The sequence below is a fragment of the Triticum urartu genome, chromosome 2A (assembly GCF_056163025.1).
Source record: "Triticum urartu cultivar PI428250 chromosome 2A, HENAU_Tu73, whole genome shotgun sequence".
NCBI classification, from domain to species: Eukaryota; Viridiplantae; Streptophyta; class Magnoliopsida; order Poales; family Poaceae; genus Triticum; species Triticum urartu.
In genome coordinates, this window is record NC_141874.1 from 23,240,151 (window position 1) to 23,250,406 (window position 10,256).

The window sequence follows — 10,256 nt, forward strand, 5'->3', positions numbered from 1 at the left end:
GAGGTGTTACTTATATACATGAGATTAGCACACAGCATTCTAATTCCAGAAGAAATTCTATGTTGATCTGTCACAAAGTAGGTACGATTAGCAGCATGCAAACTTGCTCTTCTCAAAGCAGGTAGTCAAACTATCTTCCATATAATACTACGAAGTCCCTCTCCAGGGTATCACAGGTGTTACCTGACCTGACTCCATACGAGGAACACAAACTTCGCAATTAACAAACAGCAAGAGTTGTGTGTGTTCTATCAAGAACTCAGCCTACCCATACTGGACGTATTGCGAATTCGCGTCAGTGTTGCCTCTTTGAAGAAATCCTATGTTTTCCTATGATGCAATCAAAGAATCTAAAAAATATATGATTGAGATCAGCATGACATTCCAATCCCATGTTTTCATATTTCCATGTTTATCAAACCTGTGAATTGAAGAGTCCCCAAATGTGGGTTACACGAAAGTTATTCATACTGAAAAAAAGCTTTTCGGTGGTACAAATTTGAAGTCACATAACTTATGTTTTGTCGGTTGAATTAGCGGTCAAAGTTAGTGTCAAAGTTAAATTTTGAAATGGGAGTATTTCTAAAAGGCTTTTTTCCTCTGCATGGCACGAAAGTCGTGCTAGCGCACCAGCTTCTTGGACCACACGTTGTCATTCCGATTCTTCCCTTTTACCAAAGGAGTCCAGAAATGTTCTGAACATATCTGCGGACCTACCTTCCTCAACTGTCAGTGTCTAAAGTTATAGGGAGAATAAAATCATAAGGCATGGTATAGGGGGTATCTCAGCTTGATGGTTACTGTTCATGCATCCAATTCATTCAGCCGAGAAAACGACTGTGACAAGTACCAAGGAAAGATATGAATATCAGATGTTCGATATTGCACATTGAAAGGAAATGTTGAGAGGAAATTATTGGTTCCTCCCTTCTTGTGCTATATATATTTTCATCTTCTCTCTTGTGACAATCTTATATGTGTGATAAGACATGCTAATTAATAAAACCAGTTTATTTACTTGCTTATCTTCAAGATTTCCAGCGGGATTTACATACTCCCTGCCCAAGAGCAGAGCAGAGAGCATAGCCATATGCCTGACATACTTTGTACACCATGACACATGCTACTGAATCCTTCGTCAGGAGCTGCTATATAGCATTAGAGATCAGAAATGTTCTGAACCTACCTGTGGACCTACCTTCCTCAACTGTCAGTGTCTAATGTTATATGGAGAATAAAAACGTAAGGGCCGTGTTACATATACGGGCTATCTCTGCTTGATGGCTACTGTTCATGCATCCAATTCAGCCGAGAAAACGACTGTGACAAGTGCCAAAGAAAGATATGGATATCAGATGTTTGATATGGCAGGTTGAAAGGAAATATTGAGAGGAAATTATTCATCCTAGAAAATGACTGTTCATGCATCAATGTATGTTGTCACAGAATTTTGTACCAAAATTTGAAACATTATTCGAGATACAAAATGAAAATTTTGACCTCAGTGTGATAACGGGTCAAATCTAAAGCTGTTATGTTACGTGCTATTCAGTGTCGAATTTGTCTTCTTTTAAAACAATGTTTTGAATTTTGATTCGAAATTTTGTGACAACATATATTGTTGTTGTGTGAATGTGCCATTTTTTAAAAGAATTTTCTGAACATTTTAAAATGTGCTACGGGAGTTCGGTGTACCAGATGCACCGCAAGCATCGGTGCACCAGATATTCTCCCCCTGCAGCAGCCTAGGCCATGCATCGTCAGTGCCTTCCTTTTCACCAAAGGAATCAGAAAATGTTCTGAACCTATCTGCCGACCTACCTTTCTCAATTGTCAGCGTCTAAATTTCTAGGGAGAACATAAACCTGAGGGTTGGGTTACACATAGGGGTATCCATGCTGAAATCTACCATTCATCCATCCAAATAATTCAGCCGAGAAAACGACAATGACAAATGCAAAGGAAAGATATGAATATCAGATGCTTGTTTTGGCACACTGAAAGGAAATATTCAGAGGAATTTATTACTTCCTCCCCACTTGTGCTACTGCCATCTACTGTATCTCAAGTGACAATCAGCACATTAGCCAGTAATGTCATAGGCATGCTAAGCAAAATAGTTTAACCAACGATACGTGGGTTATGCGTGGCGAAAGTTACACAGTTGAATTCGTATTGGAAATAGGTTTTCGGTGCTATAAATTTCAAGTCGCATAACTTATATTTTGTTTGGTTAAATTAACAGTCCAAAGTTCAAATTTTGAAATGGAGGGAATATTTCGAAAAGGTTTTCTTCTTCCGCAGGGCACGCTAGTCGTGCTCGCGCAGCAGCTTGGACCACGCGTGGCCATTCCGATTCTTCCCTTTTACCATAGGAGATCAGAAATGTTCTGAACCTAACTGATTTGTCGACCTAGGTTCCTCAACTGTCACTGTCAAAGTTATAGGGAGAATATTAACGTGAGGCCTGGGTAACGTATACGTGGTATCTCTGCTGAAGCTTACTGTTCATGCATCCAATTCATTCAGCCGAGAAAACGACAGCGAGAAGCCGATAAGCGCCAAGGAAAAGATATGAATATCAGCTCACTGAAAGGAAATTTCAAGAGGAAATTATTGTTTCCTACACTCTTGAGCTACAATATATTATCACCTCTCTCTCGTGACAATCAGCAGCCAATATGTGTGATAAGACATGCCAATCAAGAAAAACAGTTCATTTACTTGGTTATCTTCAAGATTTCCAGTGGGATTTACATACTGCTGCCCTAGACAAGTGCAGAGGGTTGATAGGTTACATTGGTAGTAGTTGGTGCTCTGCTGTTCACCTTTGGGCTGCTACCCTGTTGTAAACAGTTCATTTGAACTCTGCAAACTTTGCCAAAGTTGTAATAATTCCGTCGCAGCTACTTTCTACTCCCTCTGTCCCAAAATATAAAAACGTTTTTTACACTACACTACTAGTGTAAAAAACGTTTTTATATTATGGGACGGAGGGAGTAGTTGTGTCCGAGACCTGCTAAATATTGGATTTGGTGGCTGTTTGACTCTGCTTTTAATAAAGTTGAGGCGAGGGAAACCCCTTTGATTAAAAAAAAAAGACAAGTGCAGAGCAGAACAGAGAGCTTAGCCATATGACTGACATACTTGGTACACCATGACACATGCTACTGGATCCTTCTTCAGGACACGAGGAACACAAACTTCACAAGTAACAAAAACCAAAAAAATTATGTGTTGTGTCAACAACTCAACCTACCTCTACCGGACGTATCGCGAATTCGTGCCAGCGTTGCCTGTTTGAAGGAACCCTCTGTTTTCCCTATGATGCAATCAAAGAAACCAAAATATATAGGATTGAGACGGGCATGACATTCCAATCCTATGGTTTTCATATTCCCATGTTTTTGGAATCTCTGTGAATTAAAGAGTCCCCAAATGTGGGTTATGCGTGACGGAAGTTATTCATATTCAAAAAAAGTTTTTGGTGGTATAAATTTTAAGTCACATAACTTGCGTTTTGTCAGTTGAATTAGCGGTCAAAGTTAGATTTTGAAATGGGAGTATTTCTAAAAGGTTTTCCTCCTCTGCACGGCATGAAAGTCGTGCTTGCGCACCAGCTTCTTGGACACCATGCGTGGCCATTCCGATACTTTCCTTTTACCATAGGAGTTCACAAATGTTCGGAACCTATCTGTGGACATACCTTCCTCAACTGTCAGTGTCTGATGTTATATGGAGAATAAAAACGTAAGGCCTGTGTTACATATAGGGGGTATCTCTGCTTGATGGCTACTGTTCATGCATCCAATTCAGCCGAGAAAACGACTATGACAAGTGCCAAAGAAAGATATGAATATCAGATGTTCGATATGGCACGTTGAAAGGAAATATTGAGAGGAAATTATTCATCTGAGAAAATGACTGTTCATGCATCAATGCATGTTGTCATAGAATTTTGTATCAAAATTTGAAACATTACAAAATGAAAATTTTGACATCAATGTGATAACAGATCAAATCTAAAGCCCAACTTATGTTACGTGGCATTCAGTGTCGAATTTGTCTTCTTTTTAAACAATGTTTTGAATTTTGATTCGAAAATTTGTGACAACATATATTGTTGTTGTGTGAATGTGCTATTTTTTAGAAGAATTTTCTGAATATTTTAAAATGTGTTACGGGAGTTCGGTGCACCAGGCGTGGACCACAAGCAACGGTGCACCAGATATTCTGCCCCTGCAGCAGCCCGGACCATGCATTGCCTTCCCTTTCACCAAAGGAATCAGGAAATGTTCTGAACCTATGTGTCGACCTACCTTTCTCAATTGTCAGCGTATAAATTTCTAGGGAGAACATAAACCTCCGGTTAGGGTCACATATATGAGGCATCCTTGCTGAAATCTACTGTTCATCCATCCAAATAATTCAGCCGAGAAAACGACAATGACAAATGCAAAGGAAAGATATGAATATCAGATGTTTGTTGTGGCCCACTGAAAGGAAATGCTCAGAGGAATTTATTGCTTCCTCCCCACTTGTGCTACTATCATTCATCTATCTCAAGTGACAATCAGCACATTAGCCAGTAATTTTATAGACATGCTAACTAAGCAAAACAATTTAACCAACCAAATGTGGGTTATGCGTGATGAAATTTACATCGTTGAATACTTGAATTCATATTCGAAAAAGGTTTTCGGTTGTATAAATTTCAAGTAACATAACTTAGGCTGTTTGGGTCAAATTAACAGTTCAAATTTTGAAATAGAGGGAGTATTTCTAAAAGGTTTTCTTCCTCTGCACGGCACGGCTCGCAAGTCGTGCTCGTGCAGCAGCTTGGAACACGCGTGGCCATTCCGATTCTTCCCTCTTACCACAGGGGATCAGAAATGTTCTGAACCTAACCTATTTGTCGACCTAGGTTCCTCAACTGTCACTGTCTCAAGTTATAGAGAGAATATTAACATGAGGCCTGGGTTACGTATACGGGGTATCTCTGCTGAAGCTTACTGTTGAACTGTTGATGCATCCAATTCGGCAATTCATTCAGCCGAGAAAACGACTCTGACAAGTGCCGAGGAGAAGATATGAATATCAGCATATTATCACCTATCTCTTGTGACAATCAGCAGCAGCCAATATGTGTGATTAAGACATGCTAATCAAGAAAAACAGTTCATTTACTTGCTTATCTTCAAGATTTCCAGTGGGATTTACACACTCCTGCCCTAAAGACAAGTGCAGAGCAGAGCAGAGAGCTTAGCCTTATGCCTGACATACTTTGTACACCATGACACATTCTGCTGAATCCTTCTTCAGGAGCTGCTATATAACATTGTACTCCCTCCGTTCCTAAATACAAGACGTTGCATCCAGACAAAAAAACACATTGTACCACATGTACTCACCACATGCTGCAACAACAAAAAAACTCAGATTTTGCATCAAGACAACGAAAAAAAAACTTCCAGACAACCTCTTTGTTCTACCATATACTACACAGCAAGGGTCCCAGGCTCTCAAGCATCAACCAACAGCACATGGCTACAAACTACATATGATCTATGCTTGAGGGATGGCGGGGTTCTCGACATCGACGGTGGCGCTACGCTGTCCCTCCTCTGCAGCTGAAGGCTGACTGGATGCCGGAGCTGGCTGCTGCTGCTGGGCGACACGTGGTGGCCTGCGAGCATGGCGCTGGTGGGCAGGGGCCATCGTCCTCCACCTGAGCACCTCGATGATGATGGAGTTGCCGATCATCCCCACGCCGAAACCTGCAAAGGTTGCCAGGATGATGGATATCACCGCCTGCAGATGCAGCTGACACAAACAAACAGTTCCCAGACATCAGCACTTGCATCAACAAATCGTTCAGAAACTTCAGGCGGTGTGAGCAGAGTATGCTCTGTTTTGCTTACATATCTGTAGAACAAATGCGTGAAGAACACGACGAAGAGGAACTGGATCGCGGCGTAGATCCACACGTATCTCCTCGCCACTGCATATTTTGTCAGACACACAATTTCAAGTTAGTTACCATTGCAACAAGGGTTCCATCAAGGCAATCACATCAAAATTTTCATTATGTGTTCTGGGGTGGACTGTGGTTAAATGATGTAGTACCCATGCTTGTTGTGGTGAGTGATGAGAAGAGGCCTAGGATGCACGAGAAGGGCAGCGATATCGCCAGGGCGGCGAAGCCGTTATGCGCAACCTATGAGACACCAGAAACAAAAGAATTTATCGACCATATGCAAGTAAGTTTTATAAGCAATCAACAAGAGAGGGATATAAAATACCAGCAGTTGCTCCAAGAAGCAGAAGTATGCCAGGATGCTGATGACCACCAGGATAGGTGTCCCATGCCACAGCCTGATTAACAAAATGACAAAAGGAATCACACGTTTGGTTACATAAATCAATGACTGCACTATGTTTTATTAGTACACTATTGGCAGTTTAATAGCACACATCATTCCTAGTCTAGAAGAAATTCTATGTTGATCTGTCATGAAGTAGGTAAGATCAGCAGCATGAAAACTTGTTCCCTATAGCTGTACCAGGTATGGTTAGTATACTATTATCAGTTTAGCACACATCATTCCAACTCTAGAAGAAATTGTATGTTGATCTGTCACAAAGTAGGTAAGATTAGCAGCATGCAAACTTGCTCTTCTCAAATTATATTGTCAAACTATCTTCCATATAATACTACCAAGTCTCTCTCCAAAGTATCACAGGTGTCACCTGACTCCAAATGAGGAACACAAACTTCACAAGTAACAACATAAATTGTAATGTTTGTTTTGTCAAGATTTGATCCTACCTGTACCGGACGTACCGCGGCCCGTTGGCGCCGGCACCGGCACGGGTCGCGTCGCCGCCGCGCGTGCTCTGGACGCGTAGCAGGGTGACGGGGAGGTTCTGGACCTCCTCCTTGCACACCTCGCAGGTCCTGGTGCCCTTGATGCCGAACCACTTGAGGGCGCAGTCGGTGTGGGCTAGTGCGAGCTCACCCCTGCAGGAGCACTCGAGCTTCATGGCGCCGCCTCCCTCGGAGAGCTCCACCATGCAGATCCGGCACACCGCCTCCTCCTCCGCGATGTCCTCCCCATGGTCGTCTTCCCCCTCTCCGGCGCCTGCATGAAGCAGCTAGACGGCATAGCAATTAGCAACTTGTGGCACAGCAACTGTATGTGACTTACTGAATTTAGACTTGTACTACTGACTGCAGTGGTAGCAGAGTTCAGACTGGAAATGTAACAGGGGAGGCGAATGTTGGAGAGTGATGTGCATCCACCCACCTGGTTCTGTGGGGACTATGTCCGGCGCGGCATTGCTCGTCGCGGCGGCAGCGGCGGCGGGGGCTCGCGGCGTGGAGGGGACGACACGGTACACGCCGCCGAGCGAGTTCATCCTCTTGATGCTCTTGGCGGAGCTGAACTTCTTCATGTTCATGGGGAGGGATTGCGACCGGTGCATGCCCGTCTTGTCCTGCCACCAACAAAAGAACCAAAAAAGTTCAGATAAAATTCAGCACTAAGCATAAATTCAGCTCATGATCATCATAAACTCAAACGAGTGAGAACGAAACCCAGTCGAAATGCTTACAGTAGCAGCAGGAACGCTGGGCGGCGTCTTGTCGGCGGCGTGGTCCACGGCCGGGAGCGAGGCCGTCCTGGCGATCCTTCCGCTGAAGAGCCTGGAGAGGGAGGCCTCGTAGCCTCTGACCGAGGACTTGAAGCTGCCCCCTCCCGGCAGGAGGCTCCGCACCGTCTGCCGCAGCATGAAGGACGGCGTGCGCTGCGGCGCTGGGGACTTGGCTGGGGCACCGTTCTTGCCGGAACCCGAGGCAGAACCTGGTGCTCTGCTGGCGGTGGAGCCCGGCGTTGCTGCTACGGCGTCTGACTCTGCTGCTGCCGCCGTCGGTGTGAGGGGGGCGCTGGTCGCCGCCGGGATGTCGATGGAGAGGTGCGGCGGCCTCTTGGGCTGCTGGTCTTCAGGCGCAGGGCCTCCTCCGACTCCGACTCCATGCATTGGATTTGTGATGGTTGAACCACTACCGCTGCTTCTACTCTGCTGCAAATCGAAGGGCAAGAAGAAGATGAAGCAGAGTAGTAAGGCTTGAGCTCATCAACTGAAAACAGCGCGAATCCGCACGAATCAACTGAGAGACACGCAGGTGAAGTGACCAACTAAGCTCAGCGCACATGCATGATGCATGGACCGGTACCGCTACCGCTACCGGCCAGTGACCAACCATATGGGCATGGAGAAGAAAAGAAGAGGGAAGCAAGCAACCACATGCTCTGCTTTCAGTTTCGCCCACCGGCTCACTGAACCCCGGTCTCTGGCAGGAAGAAAGCGGCAGCAGTACACGGGACGAACTCACCCAGGAGGAAGGCAGAAACTGGTTCAGTTCTAACTAATCGCAGGAAGGAAGTAAGCAAGTCACCTGCTCCATCGGCGGTGAATCCATGGCGGCTCCTGGACCGGAGCCGTGGGTGGGTTGCCAAAGAAGACACTCCTCTCCCTCTGCCTTCAACCGGTTGGTTTGAATTGAAACGGTGGGAGGTGTGTCCAAAGCTGGAGTGGGAAGTCTAATGGAGGGGCGGAGGAGGCGGCGACGATTGGGGTGTGGCTCTGCTGCCTCTGCTAGTGGCGCAGGCGATTCGGTTGGCAGCGTGGGCGGTAGTGGGATGTGACCGGGCGGGGCCATAAATAGGGGACGGGCGGGGAGGTTGGGTTGGGCTGGGCGAGTGGAGAAGAAGACGCGCAGGCACAAGCACCAGGAGAGGTGGCGGGAGACGGGAAAAGGTTCGGGCAGATCTTCGTCGCCGTACTTTTTGGCGTCGTCGTCCTCTGCTAGTGGCGACGCGTTACTGTTTTGTTGGAACGGCCACGACCATGGCACAAGGCACGAAGCTTCCGACTTCTCAGTGAGTGACTAGCAGAGGGAGAGGAGTGAAGAGGAGTACCTCGGCTACTTTTGGCGGGCAGCCATGTCAATTCTCATCCCGTCATCCCATGTGCGAGGTCACCGGCTGGCTCCCGGACGACGATGTGGATTTGTCGTGGCGGCACGCTCTCCGGAGCACACACTTGCACCTTTTAGTTTAATTTGGACTGTGGTATTTGGCACACGTGTGCCATACAAACAAAACTGTCACACCTTTATTTTTTTCATTTTAAAGTACCATACGATCCCTCGTTCTTTGATCTCGCCTCCTCCCAAACGACCCTGCAGGCTCATCCGAGAAACCTGCTTCTCCCGCACATCTCGGACGCCCACTCTTGAGAAAACTGTCATTTCTTCACATCTACCACATGATTTCTCCTCATGACAAAGTTACCGTGATATTCGTATGCAAGTTATCAGGCCTGTGTTGCATAACTTACCGTGCTATTTAGATAGAACGTACCAGATACTATGCTTCAACAACTACACCCCTTCAAAGTTACTACTGTGTTCTGTACACAAGTTATAAGGTTTTCGATGTGTAAAATACCGTGGTACTTACAGATAAGTTATCAGGGTATATGTACATCAACCTCCCCCCGTCAAAGTTACCATGGAGGATTGTACATGAGTTACCGGGTCTACAGTTTGTATATTATCATGGTACTTGCACCTAAAAACCTGGGTGTATTTCGGTAGCTTTTTTCATAGGTCAAAAATTACCACGATGTTTTTGCGTAACTTATCACGCCTATAGCACGTGTGCCCCTCATGACACTAAACATTATGTGACTTTCTCATGGCACACCATGTGTTGTGTTCATTCAAGAGGCCCACGCGCGAGGCGAGTGTATATTTTTAACAACTTATTTTCCTTTGGTAAAAAAGTTACCATCATGTTTATATTACAAGTTATCGGTTATGCGGTGCTTATATTATCATGTTATTTACACAAAAATTATTGGGGATGTTTTGAACAACTTTTTCCTGGGATAAAAAGTTATCATGGTGATTCTAGGTAACCTATCAAGCCCGTAGTGCTTAAAATATCATGCTATTTACACAAAGTTTATCAAGGGTATGTTTCAGCAACAACCAACCCCCCCCCCCCCCCCCGGTCAAAAACTTATCATGGTGTTTAGTTATCGCAGTGCATATGTTTTCATGCTATTTACACATAAAAATGCCAGGGGAGGGAGGTATACTACCGTGCTATTTACACAGAAGATACCGGGGTATCTTTTCAAAAAAAAATTCCCTACGGTCAAAGTTACCATGGTGTTTCTTCCTCAGT

At 45.0% G+C, this 10,256-nt stretch overlaps 1 protein-coding gene across 2 annotated transcripts; it reads right to left on the reverse strand.

Annotated features, from left to right (window-relative positions):
- Nucleotides 1-5,165: 5,165 nt before the first annotated feature.
- LOC125535219 (uncharacterized) lies at nt 5,166-8,713 on the reverse strand. Of its 2 annotated transcripts, none has more exons than XM_048698266.2 (8): nt 8,459-8,713; nt 7,615-8,079; nt 7,308-7,497; nt 6,830-7,142; nt 6,303-6,375; nt 6,127-6,217; nt 5,922-6,001; nt 5,166-5,823 (listed from the first exon to the last, which is right to left on the reverse strand). In XM_048698266.2, exons 1-8 carry the CDS (start codon nt 8,480-8,482, stop codon nt 5,566-5,568), a joined length of 1,494 nt encoding a protein of 497 aa, XP_048554223.1. In that variant the 5' UTR covers nt 8,483-8,713; the 3' UTR covers nt 5,166-5,565. The 2 variants fall into 2 exon arrangements, with proteins under 2 accessions (XP_048554223.1, XP_048554222.1); XM_048698265.2 differs by having other exon boundaries at nt 7,615-8,082; nt 8,459-8,712.
- Between the last annotated feature and the right edge of the window lie 1,543 nt (nt 8,714-10,256).

What these genes read in the sequence shown, in the direction of transcription:
- LOC125535219 (XM_048698265.2), bottom strand. Translation starts at nt 8,482, where the DNA reads ATGGATTCACCGCCGATGGAGCAG. An exon ending in CCGCGGTACGTCCGGTACAG is followed by an intron (nt 6,376 to 6,829) that starts GTAGGATCAAAT and finishes TTTGTTAATCAG; the next exon opens with GCTGTGGCATGGGACACCTA. An exon ending in GCTTCTTGGAGCAACTGCTG is followed by an intron (nt 6,218 to 6,302) that starts GTATTTTATATC and finishes GGTGTCTCATAG; the next exon opens with GTTGCGCATAACGGCTTCGC.